The 20,947-nt window shown below is 34.6% G+C and overlaps 2 protein-coding genes across 2 annotated transcripts; one reads left to right on the top strand and one right to left on the bottom strand.

Annotated features, from left to right (window-relative positions):
• Positions 1 to 2,196: 2,196 nt before the first annotated feature.
• LOC133191083 (E3 ubiquitin-protein ligase RBBP6-like) lies at positions 2,197 to 16,688 on the bottom strand. Its single transcript, XM_061326768.1, has 4 exons — positions 16,597 to 16,688; positions 12,222 to 12,373; positions 11,236 to 12,095; positions 2,197 to 6,003 (listed from the first exon to the last, which is right to left on the bottom strand). The coding sequence occupies exons 2-4, from the start codon at positions 12,350 to 12,352 to the stop codon at positions 3,818 to 3,820; spliced, it is 3,177 nt and encodes a 1,058-aa protein (XP_061182752.1). The 5' UTR covers positions 12,353 to 12,373; positions 16,597 to 16,688; the 3' UTR covers positions 2,197 to 3,817.
• A 250-nt stretch (positions 16,689 to 16,938) lies between these two features.
• Positions 16,939 to 19,576, top strand: LOC133191346 (testis-expressed protein 52-like). The gene is made up of 3 exons (XM_061327093.1): positions 16,939 to 17,014; positions 17,647 to 18,203; positions 18,770 to 19,576. The coding sequence occupies exons 2-3, from the start codon at positions 17,657 to 17,659 to the stop codon at positions 19,045 to 19,047; spliced, it is 825 nt and encodes a 274-aa protein (XP_061183077.1). The 5' UTR covers positions 16,939 to 17,014; positions 17,647 to 17,656; the 3' UTR covers positions 19,048 to 19,576.
• The last annotated feature ends 1,371 nt before the right edge of the window (positions 19,577 to 20,947 follow it).

Below are 20,947 nucleotides of genomic sequence, written 5' to 3' on the forward strand. Positions count from 1 at the left end.
TATTTCGCATATAAAGCACAAGAAGTCCGCAAAGTTATCAAAAATGAATTACTTGCTTTCTTTTTCATATAAATCACAAGTTTACGAATATATAAAAAAAAAAACTTTTCGTATATCAATTAAATAACAAGATTTAGAATATGAATTTCAAGCTTTATATAATATAGATAATATAAATTAAATATACAATATAAATAAGCTTTCGAAAACTAGAAACTAGAAACAAAAAAAAATCCAAATTTAATAAATCCCTGTTTTATGAAAATAAATCTTTAACAATGATTATATGAACCCTGCGGGATTTATCACTTTCGGATTTTTTTTTTTTTTTTTTTTTTTTTTTTTTTTTTTTGAAAAAAGGCCATTCCTTCGTCGAGTAAAAAAAATGCAAAGAGAGTTACCTCACTTTTAATTAAAAGAACTGGGAGATTGCATATCGTTATAAGTATTGTGTTATTTTTCCTCCGTCTTCTGAAACAAAATAGTCATAATAAAACATTTCATTTATCAATATTCATTGAAGATGTAAATCCGTGTTAAAGAGTACCAACGGAATCTACTAAAGAGGGTGTTGCAGAAACTCGTGATTATTCCCTATATCGAGAAGGACATTTAAATACCCACGACGCATGAAGAGTTATCTCTAAATATAGATAATGCTACGTAGATGACTTTATTTATACGACGTGTACGTCCAGCTTGTTATAACAAAAAATTTAACATTTTACGTTTATTTCACGCATAGTTTTTTCCTATTAGGAAAAAATTAACATAGACTAGTGACCTGTAAGTAAATTTTTTTCACATTTATGGTCACTATCGCCATATTGCACGAGAAAAGTTAGAACGATAAAAATCACAATTAATGGCAAGTGCACCTCGCACATTATTTTGAAAGATGTATGTAGACTGCGTGCGTTAATATTTTTCAATATATAAAAATGTGTACAATAATCAGGCTGTTGATGCAATATCCAAGAAATTCCATTGAGTCATTTCAATTTTAGTTGTTTCAAGTCAAATCTGAGCCACTAGTTAACAGAACAATAATGAAAGGAAATGCATATGAAAAAAATTGAATTATATTTAAAATGATAGTACTTTATTTTAGACATCGCAACTAAATAATAACATTAAATATATGTCTTATTAGTTTTAGATCACAATATCAAGGAAGACAATTTAATTCTGCATGCATTTAAAATATTACCCATTAATTTTCTAACATTCTCTCCCTCTCTCTTTCTCTCTCAAAAGAAGTGTTACATTGTTCTTCCATTATATAAGAAAAAATATATATATATATATATATATATATATATATATATATATATATATATATATATATATATATATATATATATATATCTATATATCTATCAGCCATTCCGGGATTCGAACCCATTCTCAGGTAAAAAGAATCTTTTGCATAGAGTCCACACGCTTTACCACTAGACCAGTTCCAACAGTGATCGAAATATCGTGTGCTATTTTATGTGCACATTTTGCATTTCGGATGGATAATAATTTTTATTCGATTTTTGTGATTTTCGAAAATATGCCTCTTTTAAACAAAAAATCGGAAATGGCAGTTTTGAAGAAAAATCCTGTCTCTTTATGCGTATATCAAATTCATTCTGTTTCAAGGAGGCAATTTTTCAGAACAATGGGGATTCCCTACTTGAAAAACAGAAAACTTGACTTATTTTGCTATGTGACTAATTTACACTTCATTTAATGGCAAATTGGAAGTCGATATGCAGTTTCTAAATATTGTTCTACATTGTGCTGTATATACCGTTGTATCTGAAAAAATTTAAGACCGTTTTCCGTTACTTAAAATTTTTCTTTTAAACTGCTACAACTTCAGGGAAAATAACAAAAGAACTGCAACACCCTCTTTAAACCTCCCCGAAACATCATTATTCCTTACTCATCTTAATTATTTGTATATACAGACATTTTAAAAACCATTTACTGTTGTTTCATTGTGGAAAAGTTGTCGTTTAGGTTTTAGATATAATTTTGTTTATCCATTTTAGATAACGTGACCCTATAGGTATATATATTTCTAGAGTAAAAAGAAAAAAGAAAAAAAATTATTCCGTGGTTCAATAACTAGCAAATATCCATGGACATCATTATTTTCCCTTCATCTTCTGAATAAACAATAAAACACAACATGTGAAACCTCTTACCATTTGTTTAATTCTATAGATTCTACATAGCTCCAGTACTTTATGAAGTACAAACAAAACTATCTGTGACATATTAGCTCTCTCTCTCTCTCTCTCTCTCTCTTAAATAATCATTAATATCCATGAATTCTCAACCATTGGACGGAGTTTTCACAACATACGTACATTAACAAGACATCTGTAAGGAAATGATAGCTGGACAATATAAAAATGATTAAAGAAACAAAAAAAAAATATAAATACATAAAAAAAAAAATCATTTATGAAAAAAGCACATTTTTCCTTAATTGAAAGTTATATACTAGTAGTGTCCCCTTTATCAATGAGTTCTCCTGTAACATTTTATGGCATCAAATTAAATTACAAGCTATGAGGCAACAACTGAATAGTATTTCTAAAAAGTGACAGGAAAACTGAACATACAATTTTCCTAGTTTTTGTGATAGAAAAGGTGCAATATTGTTTACTCTAGCTTTATTATGTACATAATTCACTACTTCACACCAAAAAAAAGTCAATATTTTCTCATAAAATAATATAGCACTATCACAGTCTTTATACAACTGCAGGGCCCCGTTTTACAAAAGAAGTTACGACTAAGACAAAACTGCAAATAACTCTTTTTTACATTAATTTGAATACGGTTCAAATCTTTTTAAAAAGAAATTAGAAAGATATTTTTATGCAAACATATTTTAATAGAAATATTAATTTTACAAGATTTTACAATCAACTGAAGTTTTTGGTCTCAGTCGTGAGTTCTTTTGTAAAGCGAGCCCCTGGACTTATAAGTCCGACCTCTGTAAACTGTTGTACAGTTATCCAGATCATGGCCTTCCCATATATAACATAAAACTTAGTTCTTTATGCTTCTACATGCTTATCACATTTCTTCTCAAACAAAAGGTAACTTCATTAGTAATATATACTTTAATATATCTAATATTGAAATCTAACCTTAGGAGACTTCAATAGAGTTTATTGATTAGATAATTACTTGTATGTTAAAATTTCTTCAAATTATTCATGTACATTTTTTTTTATTTCTTTACCTAACAAGATAGGAAATCACTGGTAAATTTTGTTAAATTCGTTTAGTGTAAAGAAAATGTAACCACTGTATAGCACCTCAATCTCACATACAATTTCTCACCTGGCACAGGGCTACGTACTCACATTAGGAAAAACGATTTTAGTAGTCTTTCTAAAGAAGCTGTAAAAGATATTCGAAGTATTTTAAAAAAAAATACTAAACGGCAAATATCAAATATAAAATTAGAAATTGAATTATGTGTCCTAAACCTGTACTTCCATCGAGAAATGGATATACATGTAATATTGTTTCAGATGATGTAGTCGATACATTTAACATCGGGTGTGTGATTTATGATTTAAATGTATGTAATTTTTCCTGTTTTACATGAAAAGTATTGCAGTTTTGTGATAATTGTGACAATCTATTCTCTATGACAATTAGATAAATGAGAGCAATAAATATCTCTACATGTAGCTCATTAAATAGAGATCTCCTATGTCTGATTACAATGCCCTAGGTGGAAATCTCAGTTAAGGATATACAAAAACTTGAAGAAACTGCCGAGATTTTTGAAATATTATATTCAGAAATCATCTTCATCACTAAAGGTGACATTTTGTTTTTCACTGGAATCAGTAGAATCTTCAAGTTCAGATTTAAAGTTCTCCTCGTCTGGTGTCTGGGTATCCGTGCTCCAATCTTCCGTTTGAAACACCTCAGGAGCTTCATTAAATGACACCCTTTTGCTGCTGCGAGTCATGTTCTCCAGATCCAAATTAAGAATATCTACATTTTTAAGACTGTCCTTCTCGGTTTGTGAATTGTTGGATTCATTACTGTTGTCATCTCCATTTTGTTCACTTTCTTTTTTATCATTGCCTTTATCATCTTTCAAAGATTCTTCTTTCTCTTCTGTTGATTCATCTTTTTCCTTCGACTTTTCCTCTTCCTTCTGATCACGATCGGTCGATGTTTGTTCTGAATCAGATTCATCTTCTCTCTGAGAACTCTCGTTAAAATCTAGGTTAAGTTTTTCTATCACAGGACTTTCATCACTATCTTCCGTTTTTTCTCCCTCAAATTTTGTATTTTCAATTTTATTTAAATTGTCAATTGAATTAAACTGAGTCAAAAACACTTTACTTTCCTCACTCTCTCCTTTCTTCGATTCTTCATTTTCAGTTTCTTCACTTTCGGATTTACCTCTGCTACTCTCTGTTTTATCTTTGTTTTCATTTTCCCTTTCGTCTTCTGTCTCTGGTTTAGAGTCGTTAGCTGGAGGGCTTCCCATTCCTACACAAGTCGCAGGTTCTGGAACATCACTACCCTGTGGCTCAGGTCTCTCTTCACCCTCCAACCTCTCCCAAATCTGCTCTGCAAAAAGCTTCCTCTGTCTGGAAGCTACATGTTTAGGTACTCCTGCCTCAGCAGGGAAAGGCACTTTAAAAGGATTGGAAGAGTTCTCCTCATTCATCACATCTTCCAGTTTAGGAACCACAGCCTGCCGTGGAGATCCTGAGGATTTTTTGGGAGGTGGAACCCTTCCTGCTGGGGCTGTTTGAGGACGCCTGGTACCTGTTGGAGGTCGTTTTATTGCCTTACCAGAAACGTTTATTTGACCTCCAGGATTTGGATTTTCAGTCCTGTCCGATTCCAATCGGTAAGAATAACGAACATTTTCGCTAGCTTCCGACTCTTTCCTTTCTGAATCAAAATCTGCACCTCCAAATTTCTTATTTAATTTATCATCAATTCTTTTCACTCCAGTATCAATTCTCTTTTTCCCTTCCAGAACATTGTGGACTCTTTTTCTTGCAATATCTGGAATAAGTTTGTTAAGATCTGGGTCAGATTTAGACATTTGATCTTGTTTATGCTTTTCTTCCAACTCTTTTTTCTTCTGATCTTGTTTCCGTTTCTGTGAAACCCATTGATCATATGACATCCTGTTACCTTCAGCACTTTTGGATCGTGATGATGACGCAGTTTTTGGTCGTTCTTGGTCAGATTTTTGGCCATGTGGACTGTTACCATTTACAGCAAGCTTTATTCGTCCTGCTACAGGGCGCTTGTAAATGAACTTCGAGGTGGGTGGATGTGGAGTGGCCAAGAGCGCAGAGTCATTTGGTGATTTGTTTGATTTCTCTCTTATATTAACATTTGTTTCGGGAGTTCCTTCCACTTTTATTCCACCAGGCGTAGAAGGATCTTTGCGTCTAAGAGGAGCAGATTCTGGACGGATGTTCTTCTTTTCATTTTTCTCTTCATACTCCTTCAGAATCCGTTTATGTTCTTTCCTTTCTTTTCTTTTCTGATCTGCAATTTCCTTATTTTTTTGATCGGCCCACTTTTTGTAAATTTTCTGAGCTTCAAGCCTCTTCTCAAATTTTTCATTGGCTTCCAGCACCATCTGCTCTCGCTCTGCCCTCTTCTTTGCCTTTTCTTCTTTAACTTTCTTTCTGTAGAGTTTATCTTTCTTTTTTAGCCAGATTCTGAGCTCCTCTTTGCTGGAATACTTCAGGTGGTAGTTCATCCTCTCCTGTTCATCTATATCTCTGGGCGTTGTCACTGCTGTGCTGCCCGTTTTCTGTGTAGTTGCAGTGTTGTGTGAGTGAAATGATGAATTGTCTATGGTTGACTCGGAATTCTTGCGCTTAGACCTTTTCTTATGTTTCTTAGAAAGATATTCATGTTTTGGATTTCTGCTGTCTTTGATAATGTTCTGCATGGATCGGTAAGCCATATCCGTGGATTTGTTGGACAGTTCACCTACAAAGAAATTCCAGTGTTTAGTTTTTATGTCTAAATGATCATTGATTGTATCTTATGTACATTCATTAGTATATTAATAATATATGAAAGAAATAACTATAACGACTGGAAATCAATTTTCGGAAAAATTTCAAACCAATACTATTATAAATATACATGTACATTATTTTGGAAAGTGTTCCAAATTTTGTGGTATCACATGCAATTTTTTTCTGAATATTTATTTTGCTTCTCAAAGAAGTGTACAAGGCACAAATATATGTTATAAGTTTCTAAAATGCTTCAGCCAATTTTTTTTCGAATAAAATCATATTCTGGACCTTAAAATTGGAAAATAAGATTATATAACCCATTTCCCGTGCCCAATGTTAAATACCTTTTTTTTTTTCTTGAGATATCCCGTTGTTTTCCTAAATTTCACTTTAAGAGAGAAATAAATTACATTATACCGTATGAGTAAAATTTTTAGCAAGGATTTAATTTTGGCATTATTAGCGAGGGTACTGAGATCGCTAAAATTGAATATCGCTAAAAATTAATCGCATTCTATTTGTAATAGCTTCTATAGTTAGCATTTTAAAATCGCTAAAATTACTGGTCGCTAAAAATAAATATCAATTTTTTAGGATAAATCGCTAAATTTTAGTCTCGCTAAAATTTCCACTTATACATGTACGGTATTGGACTTTCCTTTTTGTTCGTGTAACTGGCAACAAAATGAGCTACTACTGTCCAATAACAACAGTCGAAAGAAAACTTTTTAGTGATTGCCCAAGAATAGGGTTATTGTAATATAGAGGATAAATTACTGTAAATCTTACAACAGAAATTGAACATGTGCAAATATGCATGTTTTACAATAGAAATTGCAAAACAAATGAGTTTTGTAATTATTTTACAGTATCTTATTTTAATGATTTACAGATTATCAAATTTTTGTAAGAGCAATATGGAAAATGTTTTTGAGCACTAAGGATTTTTTTTCCATTCATAAATCAATATGGCTCTGACATTATCTTTCTTTTGTTGACTTGAAGTCACTTCAAATGTTGACCATGACAGATCAAGATATTCTTACATTTTGTATGAACTTGGTTTTTCTAAGAGATAATATATGTAGGAGATATGTCACTCTTTTCATCAGCAAAATGTAAGTTTAATTTCATCTTTTACTGGTTATATGAAATTTGATATGCCAGGAATGTTTTTAATTGTGCCAAACAGTACCAAACTTTAAGGTTGCTGTTGTGTGGTTGCATTTTGTTCCAAAACTGTACTGAAATCAACAAGAACTGTTTTTAACACACTCTGTTTATAGAAGGAGGTTAATAAAATAGGAAAAAGAGCATTTTAACTGTCATTTAAAATATTACAATACATATCGCAATACAGTTAAAAATATCGCAATATATCGCAATACGAAATTTCCAGCCGATACCCAGCCCTACTGGTTACTGTGCCCTCTTTCTACAAATTCGAATCATCATCCTAATATGTTCAGAAAAATTGGTGCTCATCACAGATTTAGTCCATGCATACAAGCATGTTCAAACCTTAAACAAATACAGTTTTTGTCTCAAGAATACTTCAAAAACATGAAACAATCGTTATTATAACAAAGAAAGAGCATCTGAAGGAGGGGAGGGGGGGTCTTTATTGCAGTAAAGAACTTCTCAGCAACAGAGATTGTATTGGCACTACCCTGACACAAAGTAGCGTTAACAATATTACAATGGTTAGTGGAGACAACATTTTGTTCAGGTACTGTGTAAAACAGAAATTGTTTTGCTCAGGCAATCATTAAAATGCATGTATGACTAAATAACTTTAATGATGATAAATTAATGGTGTTGGAGAGTTCCAGTTTAAGAACTGGTTAAACTTTCCCTGTCTATATGTTATAAAGCTTTATGTCAATATTCCACCTGGGTCTGTTTACTCGTGCCTAGCCTAGAGATAAAGCACTAAAGGGAATCAGCAGGAAAAAAATCTCAATCCAAAACAGGCCAAGCTTTACCGAGAATTCCAAACAGCTTTTGTTTTCTATACGGCAATTTTAAATGACCACGTTGCTTTTCAGAGCAGATCATTGGTTCAATATCTAAATATGTTTTCAAGGTCTATTTTGTGATTTTTTTCTTCAAAGAAACTACACTAAAGCATTCATTTGCAAGACTGAAGAAATGTTAGTTTTTTGTACTCTTAATATAACATCATACCATCTCTATACTTTTAAGTATTGAAATTCAATCTGACTATTAAAATAACATATTCTATAACAAAAGAAATCATTTTAAAAAAGGGGGATCTACATTCAAAAATTATTAAAGTAAAAAAAAAAGAATAATGAATTGATGTATTAAATTGTTTTCTTTTATTAATGTGGTGTGACAAGTTACTAAATTGTTATAACTCTCCCAAAAATTGATGTACCTATTGCTATTGTTTTTGTGTTATAAGCTACCTATTGTTATAACTCCCCCTGAGAGGGGCCTCCTCTTGTACTGAGAATTATGTTGTGTTATAAGCTACCTATTGTTATAACTCTCCCCTGAGAGGGGCCTCTTCTTGTACTGAGAATTCTGATTCTGTTGTGTTATAAGCTACCTACTGTTATAACTCTCCCCTGAGAGGGGGCTCCTATTGTACTGAGAATTCTGATTCTGTTGTGTTATAAGCTACCTATTGTTATAACTCTCCCCTGAGAGGGGCCTCTTCTTGTACTGATAATTCTGATTCTGTTGTGTTATAAGCTACCTATTGTTATAACTCTCCCCTGAAAGGGGCCTCCTCTTGTACTGAGAATTCTGATTCTGTTGTGTTATAAGCTACCTATTGTTATAACTCTCCCCTGAGAGGGGCCTCTTCTTGCACTGATAATTCTGATTCTGTTGTGTTATAAGCCACCTATTGTTATAACTCTCCCCTGAAAGGGGCCTCCTCTTGTAATGAGAATTCTGATTCTGTTGTGTTATAAGCTACCTATTGTTATAACTCTCCCCCTGAGAGGGGCCTCTTCTTGTACTGAGAATTCTGATTCTGTTGTGTTATAAGCCACCTATTGTTATAACTCTCCCCTGAAAGGGGCCTCCTCTTGTACTGAGAATTCTGATTCTGTTGTGTTATAAGCTACCTATTGTTATAACTCTCCCCTGAGAGGGGCCTCTTCTTGTACTGAGAATTCTGATTCTGTTGTGTTATAAGCTACCTACTGTTATAATTCTCCCTTGAGAGGGGCCTCCTCTTGTAATGAGAATTCTGATTCTGTTGTGTTATAAGCTACCTATTGTTATAACTCTCCCCCTGAGAGGGGCCTCTTCTTGTACTGATAATTCTGATTCTGTTGTGTTATAAGCCACCTATTGTTATAACTCTCCCCTGAAAGGGGCCTCCTCTTGTACTGAGAATTCTGATTCTGTTGTGTTATAAGCTACCTATTGTTATAACTCTCCCCTGAGAGGGGCCTCCTCTTGTACTGAGAATTCTGATTCTGTTGTGTTATAAGCTACCTATTGTTATAACTCTCCCCTGAGAGGGGCCTCTTCTTGTACTGAGAATTCTGATTCTGTTGTGTTATAAGCTACCTACTGTTATAACTCTCCCCTGAAAGGGGCCTCCTCTTGTACTGAGAATTCTGATTCTGTTGTGTTATAAGCTACCTATTGTTATAACTCTCCCCTGAGAGGGGCCTCCTCTTGTAATGAAAATTCTGATTCTGTTGTGTTATAAGCTACCTATTGTTATAACTCTCCCCTGAGAGGGGCCTCCTCTTGTACTGAGAATTCTGTTGTGTTATAAGCTACCTATTGTTATAACTCTCCCCTGAGAGGGGCCTCTTCTTGTACTGAGAATTCTGATTCTGTTGTGTTATAAGCTACCTATTGTTATAACTCTCCCCTGAGAGGGGCCTCCTCTTGTAATGAGAATTCTGTTGTGTTATAAGCTACCTATTGTTATAACTCTCCCCTGAGAGGGGCCTCTTCTTGTACTGATAATTCTGATTCTGTTGTGTTATAAGCTAACCTATTGTTATAACTCTCCCCTGAGAGGGGCCTCTTCTTGTACTGATAATTCTGATTCTGTTGTGTTATAAGCTAACCTATTGTTATAACTCTCCCCTGAGAGGGGCCTCTTCTTGTACTGAGAATTCTGATTCTGTTGTGTTATAAGCTACCTATTGTTATAACTCTCCCCTGAGAGGGGCCTCTTCTTGTAATGAGAATTCTGATTCTAGTGTGTGATAAGCTACCTATTGTTATAACTCTCCCCTGAGAGGGGCCTCCTCTTGTAATGAGAATTCTGATTCTGTTGTGTTATAAGCCACCTATTGTTATAACTCTCCCCTGAAAGGGGCCTCCTCTTGTAATGAGAATTCTGATTCTGTTGTGTTACAAGCTACCTACTGTTATAACTCTCCCCTGAAAGGGGCCTCCTCTTGTAATGAGAATTCTGATTCTGTTGTGTTACAAGCTACCTACTGTATAACTCTTCCCTGAGAGGGGCCTCCTCTGAGAGGGGCCTCCTCTTGTAATGAAAATTCTGATTCTGTTGTGTTACAAGCTACCTACTGTATAACTCTCCCCTGAGAGGGGCCTCCTCTTGTAATGAGTATTCTGATTCTGTTGTGTTATAAGCTACCTACTGTTATAACTCTCCCCTGAGAGGGGCCTCCTCTTGTACTGAGAATTCTGTTGTGCTATAAGCTACCTATTGTTATAACTCTCCCATGAGAGGGGCCTGTTTTTGTAATGAGAATTCTGATTCTGTTGTGTAATAAGCTACCTACTGTTACAATTCTCCCCTGAGAGGGGCCTCCTCTTGTAATGAGTATTCAGATTCTGTTATGTTATAAGCTACCTACTGTATAACTCTCCCCTGAGAGGGGCCTCCTATTGTACTGATAATTCTGTTGTGTTATAAGCTACCTATTGTTATAACTCTCCCCTGAGAGGGGCCTGTTCTTGTAATGAGAATTCTGATTCTGTTGTGTAATAAGCTACCTACTGTTATAATTCTCCCCTGAGAGGGGCCTCTTCTTGTACTGAGAATTCTGATTCTGTTGTGTCTTAAGATACCTACTTTTATAACTCTCCCCTGAGAGGGGCCTCCTCTTGTAATGAGTATTCAGATTCTGTTGTGTTATAAGCTACCTACTGTTATAATTCTCCCCTGAGAGGGGCCTCCTCTTGTAATGAGAATTCTGATTCTGTTGTGTTATAAGCTACCTACTGTTATAACTCTCCCCTGAGAGGGGCCTCTTCTTGTAATGAGAATTCTGATGACCCTTATTCCTCATCTCTTGAGACAGGCTTCTTGGTAAAATCACCCCAGGGGGAGCTAATCCATGGCTCACCATGTGATACTGTTCTCGTAACATCTCCATTTGACCTATATATTGTCTTGTGATTGTGTTTGTCTTTAAGCTCTTTCCTTTCACTATATCTTCCAGCTCTCTATATTTCTGTGTTAATCTCTCCTCAATGAATGCATCTGGATCAATTTCAAAAGATCTATATTTCTTCATTTGCCTTCTTTTTAATAATTTCCCTTGCCTGTGTCCAGTGGGAGGCTTTTTCTTTGAGCTGCTTGTCACAATGTCACTCATCACATCTTTGTCTCTGGCTTTTACGGATGGAACTGGCAGACTTTTCGTTGTTGATTGTGATGGCTCCTCAGATGACTTGGATCTTGGTGTCTCCGGAGAACGTGATCTAGATCTGGATCTTGATCTGGAGTCAGACCTTGAACTAGATCTAGAATATGACCTTGACCTGGATCTTGAGTATGACCTTGACCTTGAACCTGACCTTGATTGTGAACTGGAGCGTGACCTAGAATGAGAGTATGACCTAGATCGTGATCTGGAATCCCGTCCATTTGACCAGAAGCTGGAGGAACTTGACGGTGATCTGGATCTGGATCTGGACTGTTTTGGAGAGCTGGTGTCTGGAACATGAATGTTCTTGCTTTGACTGGATTCTTTGACTTTATGTTTGGACTTCTTAGTTTTCTCCCTTCCCTTTCTCTCGTAGCCATTTTGACGGACATCTCCATTGATATGCATCTTTCTTTCTGTGTCTTCCTTTTTCCTGTAAGTAATTGTTGTTGTATTATTATAAAGTAACAAATCAATTTAGAAAGTCTAATCCAGTCATATTCAAACATGATAACCCCCCTCTCCTACATGTCAAAGGACAAAACAAAGTTCCACCTACTTGTTGACTTTTCCTTTCTCTTTGTCCATGTTTTCTATATCAATCTCCACCTGATTTCTCACAAGCTGTTCCAGTAAATTGAGTGTTCGTTTGGATTTCTTGGACTGCTCTTTCTTCTTGACATGGGACATTATCCAGTTATCAGTCTATACCTGGAATTAAGACAGGTTCATCTGATTCAGTAACACATAAAGCCTAGTTCATTACCAATTTTAAATCCTGCCAAGTGTTAAAGTAATTCATTTATTATTTAAGCTAGAAATTAAGGAAGCTAAATCTGGCAATAAAATGGTCCTGTACAACATCAAAAACAATCATAATTAAATATAGCCTGTTAATTAATCAAACAATTATTTGATAAAAGATTTACAATATAGATGACAACAATAATGACACAGAGAATTAGATAATTTCAGAATTTAAACACAATTAGATTTTTTTTTTATTCCCCTAAACTACATTCTGAGCTTTTCTTATCATAGCTATGTACATTCTTTTTATCAGTTCATTAATTTTGTTGGTTGTTTAAAACCCAGATCCATTGATAAGGTGATATACAATCAACAAACAGTGTAAAAAAAACACTGGTTCATGTTACACCCATGAAAACAAGAATTAGGTTAATGTTGGCAGCCAAAACAAAGAACTTCATTACATATTCATAAAGTAATCAGGATTTGTAATTCTAATAAAGACAAAATTTAAATAAGTTTATTATTTGTACAATAACACTTAGAAGAATATGCATGCAATTATTTTAGCAACAAAAAAGCCAAAAAGGCCGGACTACCACTGATGGTCGCCTCTGTGGCGCAGTGGTTAGAACGTCTGCTCTAGAGTCGCGGACTAAGGAGCTGATCCTTACATCTCAGGTTCGAATCCACTGCGGGACGTGGAGACCGTATAAACCCAGGTCCCATGACACAGTAGGTGTTGGCTTAAAAAAGATCCCTCACTGCTCAATGGCCCTGAGTGCCAAGTATAGGCATAAATTTGCAGCCCTCCAAGTGGTGGCGTCTCCATATGAGTGAAAATTCTCTTGAGGGACGTTTAACAACAAACAAACAAAACAAACCACTGATTGACATTAAGTTTTGTCCATTAATTTCTACACAGGGCAGACTCCGAGACATAATAACCTTAAGTAGTTCCTATGGGTACACATCCTTATTTCTGTGTATTGCTGCATGACAACTACATAGGTCAACAAAAACATGATCAACTCTTCTTTAAAAAAAAATATGAATGTGGATATTCCTGCATGTGGCTTAATTTTTTTAATCTATCGAAATAGGACCTATAATGTATACTGTTTATCAGTTCAGAGTGAAGTATAATACTTGATGCAGAGAGGGGATAGTTGCTCATTAACTCATCAAATTTTGTAAGATGACACCCCCAAAAAAGAAAAACAACAAAAAACAAAACTAAACAAAAATACTCACATGTTTATATTGTTGTGGGCTGACAGCAATATATGAAGGGATTTTTGAGCATATACATTAAAGTTTATAAAATCTATATTAATATTATTTGGATTTTTGCAATAAAGAATTTTTGGCAGTCTTTAAATGTGGGATTTCTAATATGACAAGAGTTTTAGATGTGCAAGTATATGATGAATGAAAAAATAGCACTTTATAGAAAACTTCTTTTGGAATTTGGAAATGATGGAAGAATTAGCAAGGATTGCCATAACTGGATTATAAATCTGTTTTCTGGTGCTAATCTTTTTATATCTGGTCTCTAATTGTTTATGGCCTACTTTTAATTATAAAATCTAATGAGTGCACAACACCCAGGTACAATGAATTCTTCAGGAGGCTGTTCAACACAGCGAACGCTCGCGAACATTTCTGTTGGAAAGATAAGGAATTTAGGCGAGCGCTCACGAATGTTCGCTCTGTTGAACAGGCCTCAGGTGTATATATCCTACCTGTAGCTTATTGAGGATTATAACCGTGATATTCATTACTATAATCCCATTACCTACAGACTTTTTTAATCCTTTCTAGGACCATCGACCACAATCAATCATGCAATTAATTTAGAAAACAGCATTCAATTACTGCAACAAGGATGAATTGTTATATATCACAACCATACAACTCAATCGCAGGAAGTGGTCACCTGCTCTACCATCATCATTGAATTAGTTGCTATGACAACAGTGTAGTAATATATTATGACACGAATAAAGCTTTCACTCACCTCGTATTAATCAACTGTATACAAGAAAATCGGAATCAATACTTAATGTACGGAAAAGTGAGCGCATGAACATTTTCTCATTTAAAAAAAGAACAGAGAATGAAAAATAAATAGAAATAGTACAATTTAGTAATCATTTTAGCAAAATAATTTAATTTTCATTTGGTTAAAATGATAAACATGCATGTTTTGACTTTATGTCTGTGAATTAATTTCCTGAGTGTAATATATATATATTAGATATACATAATTAGATCCATCATGACATTTAAAAAAGAAAAAATCTGTCTAGCCACACCAGGGATTTTACATCACCCTCTGCAGATGATATAGGAGGAAGCAGCTATATGATCATTCATATTCCAACTGATGTATAGTGAGCTGCATGTATATGATAAAAGAGGCACATAATCAGTGACAGACAGACAGACAGGTGGATACAAACTGCCTAAAAGATGGGTTAATATTCTGTAATATAGAAGCTTACTTTACATTAATAATTACATACTCAGTATTCTTTCATATTCAGTATTGCATTTCCAACTATAAAATGTCAGGTCTATAGTTGTCTGTATAAACTAAGTGCAAATGGAATTACCTATTTAGCTAAAAATCTGCTTCAAGAAATTGGCTCAATTTGTCTTTTATCAGCTATTCTGCTTGACAGCTTTAAACAGCTTCTCTATGCAAGGACCCTGCATATTACTTTAAGTTAAAATGTCACACTGTTAAACACTTGTAGTTCGAACCTTCAGATATTTGAATATCAAAACTCTACAAATAAAATTAAGAGACAGATCTTGAGGTCTTAGGCTTATAGGTATTTATAGATGCATTAACTGACCAATGAAAATGCCCATACACTATGCACACCTTTATGAAAAACAGTGACTTCATTAATCTACCAAGGAAATTTTTTTAATATCTGACATTATCCACCTTCAATAGTTAAAAATATTATCTAATGCTGTATGCATGCATTGTAAAGAAGACTGCATTGCACAATAGCCATTAGTTAGTGATGAGAGACATTTTAAAAAATTCTTGAAAGCTGAAGCTTACTCAAAAAACTTGGTCAGATAAGGTAACTACATTTAAACTTGGTTATAATGAAGTCACTGGGACCTAGCTGTGAAATTTCTTTGCTATATATCTGTAATTCGTTATATCCGTATAAGGAATTCATTAAATTTATATACAGTGGTGGATTTAAGGGGGGTGCACCCGGCACGCGCCCCCCTAAAATTGTCAACGTTAGCATAAATCACACTTAGTTTCATCAGGAAAATGTAAAAATGTCTAATCGGTAGACCTCATTTTTACCCTTCAAAATCTTTAGAATCCAGGAACTTCCGGGGGCTTCGCCCCCTGGGCCCCCACCAGGGCTTCACCCTGGATCCACTGGGGGCCTCAAGGCGGCCCCCAGACCCCCTGCCTACTTCTTGCGCCCCCCTAACTTCAATTCCTGGATCCGCGCCTGATATAGCTGGGGATCCAAGAAAACTTCACTATATTCATGAATTCGCTAAATCCATGTTCGTACGAAACAATTTTTACTGTACACACTTATAATGACTTGGTACACTATCTATACAAGGAACTCAGACAAACATTGTCAGTACTTAGATGATTCACTGAACAATGTCGGTGTCCCAGATATGGAACAGCAGACCATTATAACCTGATGTGATGGTGACCTGATGATGATGATCAGTTCAGCTAATACATGGCACACTAGGTACCAGTGATGAAATCATGTAATACTGTGAAGACATCACTAAAATAGCAATCAAGGGGGACTACTCAGAGCGAGAGAGAGAACTCGTATTGAATACTCAGTGAACACACATGTATATAAACTAATTTGATGTGGTTCTTAAGCATGTTCAGTGTGTATTAAGTTATAAACATAAACAATCGAAATAATAAATTAAATGAACTAAGTACATGTATGGCACAGAAATACAGTTATATATTAGGTTTAATTGACTACTAACATTACAGATACTAGCCTAGACTTTACTTTAGACATACCACACCACGTGAATTTTCCTATCTGTCAAGCATGTTTCAACTCGCGGTTTTAATTCTGCAATAACACGATACTTAATTGAATAATGATACAGGTAATTTCTTAGATTGTTTCCTTTACTACAGTACTTACATTTTGTTAGACGATGCCACCCTACTATACATGGTTACTATAAAACTAAATGTAAATAGTCCATTGCAATGCCGACAGAATGGTGTTTACATGCTTCTGTATATTTTGTATTGGAAATTTACGTACGCCCTGTATTTATGCGGTATGAATACCACTTACTACAATTATATTTGTAAAAACTCTAAACATAATTTTTTTTCAAAAATAGCGTTTTAAATATTCGAATCTTTGAACATAAAATATATAATTTGTTCCTTCTAGGTTCTTTGAAATTTGTGATTGTGTGCGGTAATACGAGGGAGGTATATTCTATGTAATAGCCAGGTAAATGTCTACGAGATTGCACGAGACCACACTGTACCATGACAACGTTGATACAACCAAAATGGCCGACTATATTTACATATAAAAGATACAGGTAACTAAACTTTTTTTAAAAAAATAATTGACATAGCTAAAATAAATTCCAAGTTTAGGAAATATATTTTAAAGTGATGATTTTTTTATTTTAAACATGGAACTTTTTATCGGTTCTTGTTGACAAAACAGGTGCCCGTCTTTGTTAATTTGCATCTTATTATTAATTAATTATTTTCACGAAATCTTTAGAAGAGGTTAAAAAAAAACAGTTCATTAAACATTTAAAAAGTCTTTCAAAGAAATGCATATTGCCAATGTATTGTCTAAAGAGAATTATCAAATACAGATACATGCATGTAGTACATGTGCTCAACCTGCTCAAAGTAATTTGCAAACACAATAATTATTTATTCATTGAAATTTTCTTTCCCTTTGTCTTGTTTACCCTGCTTTGCATTAGACTTTTAAGAAAATGTTTGCTTCCCAGCATTGAAAAATAAACAAGAAATAAAAATTAAGCAAAGGCCTTCCATGAAACGAAAATTAATGTTCAACATTTGAATTCACACCATTTTTGTTTTTTAAAACTTTTCGTCCTGATTTTTGACCAGTGATTTTACCGTAATTTAACATTGATTATGGCAGGAACTGTTGAAGACTGACTTGAATTTCTTATCAATACATTTTTAGATCCTAAAAGATGTCAGCGGTAGCCATGCCGACTATTGAGGAGCGGGAGAACTTAATGAGGCCCCAGAGAGTCCCCCTCTCTGGCTTCAGTCCTCGTCCTGTCCAAAGACTGGCCACAAGAAAACAACCCAAATCTGTGTTAAATATAGAGTGTAATCACTTCTTACGGACAGAAACAAAAGACTTCACCCATGGACACGCCCCTCTCACGTATAAACTTTGGCTGGAAGCCGGGAAGCACGACCCTCCCTACCCAAATACCCCTGACCCGAACTTTAACAGTAACGTGTGGAGAAATTTTAGAAAACAGTATGGATTTAACACTACCGCTGAGGGGAGAAAAATTTCTGAAGTGTTAGCTACAATGTATCCATTAAACATTCCCCCACCCTCCCAGGTCGGGGATCACACGTTTGAGAAATACATCAGAGAGACAAAATTGTTTAATAATGAGAAGATAGCTTTTCTTGCAATGAACAGAACAAAGGCGGATGTTCAGGAATTCAAAAGGTTACGGTGTCGTAGCGAGGCAAGAAATCCGCCTCTCGACGAAAGTGGTGAGTTATAAGATTCCATTTTGATCATAGGGTAAACATAAGCCAAGGCACACTTGGTTATTTTATTTTTATTTTATTTTATTTTATTTATTTTATTTATTTATTTATTTATTTATTTATTTATTTATTTATTTATTTATTTATTTTTGGTTTAATGTTCTCGGTAATGCATTTGTAGACTAATCCAAAGAATATGTCTTAAGACAGATACATGTAATTTAACAAGCGTCTGGCAATTGCAATGTTTAATCAGGGTTGAACTTGCACCCTGTTAGGCGTGCTCGTATGTTGATAATATACACGTACGTTGCAATACTGTTGCTATAACATCCATGGCAACATAATTATGTCTAAATTTTATCGACATTGGGGTCTCACATGAAAGCTATACACTTTTCAGAATTAAAGTTCTTCGATAATACAATCAGCATTAATACACTTTGAGCTAGCTACTAGCTGGCTACAATTTTTAGTGCATAATAAAGATAGCATTTACCACTTCATAACATCAAACACTTTAAGCACCCTTTCATCCTAATTAGCCTTCTTATTTTTTTTTTTTTCAGGAAACATTTTACCACCTGAGAACTTTAAGAAATACGAGCATCGGTTTTTACCCCCACCCCCTCTACCGCCGACCCCTCCTCCGACAAACCAGAAGATTGACTCCCTGGGCCAGCGGTATATACCTCGCTCTGAGCCTCATCTGTGGAAGTTGTCCTACAAATTATCCCACCCTCAGTACGAGAGTGTTCGAAAGGAAGTTAAACGACGACAAGAAATGATGAAGAACAAGCCCCCAGGAGTATCTCCTAAAACTTTCCCATCACCTCTGGTGCCATGAAACTCGATACTTATTTCATCTTATACTGTATTGAGGATCAGTGCAGACTCTAGTGTGCCATTCCTTCTTTCGTATCACTTCTTTATTTTCGAATTCGCGGTCTTTATCTGGACCTTATTTTATTTTGTCCAGTAAACCACTTCAAAGCTAACCAATTTAAAAAAATGTAAGAATGAATGTATATATTTACGAACGGAATGGTGCACTAATGAAGGACGCCCACCTGCGTCGCTTTTTGGGCAAGAGTGCTAAATCATTTTCAGTACCTGTGATTATGACGTCATAATACATGGTTATAGACTGTGATATGTTTCTCACTTGGTGACTGAGTGATAGTTGAGTGTGTACATGGTTCTTGTCAATATACATGTACCATACCATATATTATACGACTCATATTCTTTTTCTTTGTTTACATGTAGGTGTGAGTTTGAAACCATGTTTTGGAAACGTCGGCCAGAATTTTTTATTTTACATAAGCAGTATTTTCACGAACGCCAACCATTTGTAAACAATCACAAAACTATACCAATGTTTGTAAATATCTTTACCAGTATTTTATTATATAGCTGTACGATTGCTGACCATTGCTCAGAAGGGGACATCTGTGTACAGCTTACCGTGTTTGTTTTCTAACTAATCACAGTATATTTATTGTTATTCATTCTCTTTCTACTTTTGTTGTGCAATCACAAGAAATGGAATAAACCTTTGAAATAATTTTGCCAGTTTGTTTAATCTACCTATAGACATGTACGGAATAATGTTTGTAGGTTTCCTTGCACGGGTCCCAGTCCTGAAAGGGGGTCTAAGACAGACTTATGCAATTGCAGTCTTAGAATCACCAAATAGGAAATGATAATGAAGAAATGTGTTTGTAAAAATTTCCTAATACTGTAACTGCTTTAGGCAAATATCACTATATTCTACAAATTGGAACATATTGTCCTTCTAGCTGGACTCTTTTTTCTGGCAATGAACTTCGGGAAGACTTTTCACGGTCTGTAGAACTGCAACAAAAACATAGTCGTACACAGCACCTGGATATCCAGTAGATATTTCATCAAAAATATGTTTTAATAGAATATCCACATAAAGTCTTAAGACCATAAATTTACAGGAAACTTAAGTCAAATCTCAAATTAATTAGCATAACTTGAATTAGTTTTGAAAATAAAACAAATTTTCACCATGTGTGTGTCATTTATTTGAATATGATACAAACTTGCAACTCTTTAGACATGTTTGTTCAATTATAAAAGCCAAAGTAATGGAAATTTCGCTGGCCATAATACAATTTCTCAATCTCCCTTGCAGAGTTGTCGTTCGTTCCTCTCTCCGGCACCTCTGCAAATGCAATGGGCTCTCGTCAAGTTTTTGACGTAAGGTAAAAAAACACGACATTCCAAGGATTATTTCTAGGGATGTCAATTTTGTCAATAATTCATATTCGAATATTCAATGAAAGTATTCGAATATATTCGAATATTCGATAAGATAAATAAAATCTGGTTTATTTTTAATTGCACATCATCCTACTCTCATGGCAGGTATTGCATCGGTATTTCGAGGTAAAATATGATGTAGACTTCTGTAGATATACTGTAAGGAATTCTACATTTGATATTTATCAATGTTTAAAATAAATAATTGATTTGAAGTGTATACAACCAAAATATAATTTTAACAAATGATATAGATATCAAATTGCTCAAATTGACGTACCAGTCGTCTAACCAGGGACAAGATTGTCGTTTACTCCTCATAAATAGACATAATGAATTACAATAATCTGCTAAATAGGAGATATAATATAATCTTTGATACAATGTTTTGAAAATATAAACAAACACTTCCATAGACAATTTTCCTAGGTCATTAATTTCCCGATAATGATTTT

This window comes from Saccostrea echinata, unplaced genomic scaffold, assembly GCF_033153115.1.
Source record: "Saccostrea echinata isolate AGI-Se365-2 ecotype Australia unplaced genomic scaffold, CSIRO_AGI_Sech_v1 ptg000023l, whole genome shotgun sequence".
NCBI classification, from domain to species: Eukaryota; Metazoa; Mollusca; class Bivalvia; order Ostreida; family Ostreidae; genus Saccostrea; species Saccostrea echinata.

Coding starts and splice junctions, on each gene's coding strand:
- LOC133191346 (XM_061327093.1), top strand. CDS start 17,657: ATGTCAGCGGTAGCCATGCCGACTATTGAGGAGCGGGAGAACTTAATG. Junction 18,204..18,769: donor TCCGCCTCTCGACGAAAGTG/GTGAGTTATAAG, acceptor TTTTTTTTTCAG/GAAACATTTTACCACCTGAG.
- LOC133191083 (XM_061326768.1), bottom strand. CDS start 12,352: ATGTCCCATGTCAAGAAGAAAGAGCAGTCCAAGAAATCCAAACGAACA. Junction 12,096..12,221: donor GAGAAAGGAAAAGTCAACAA/GTAGGTGGAACT, acceptor AATTACTTACAG/GAAAAAGGAAGACACAGAAA. Junction 6,004..11,235: donor CTCAGGGGAGAGTTATAACA/GTAGGTAGCTTA, acceptor ATTTCTTTGTAG/GTGAACTGTCCAACAAATCC.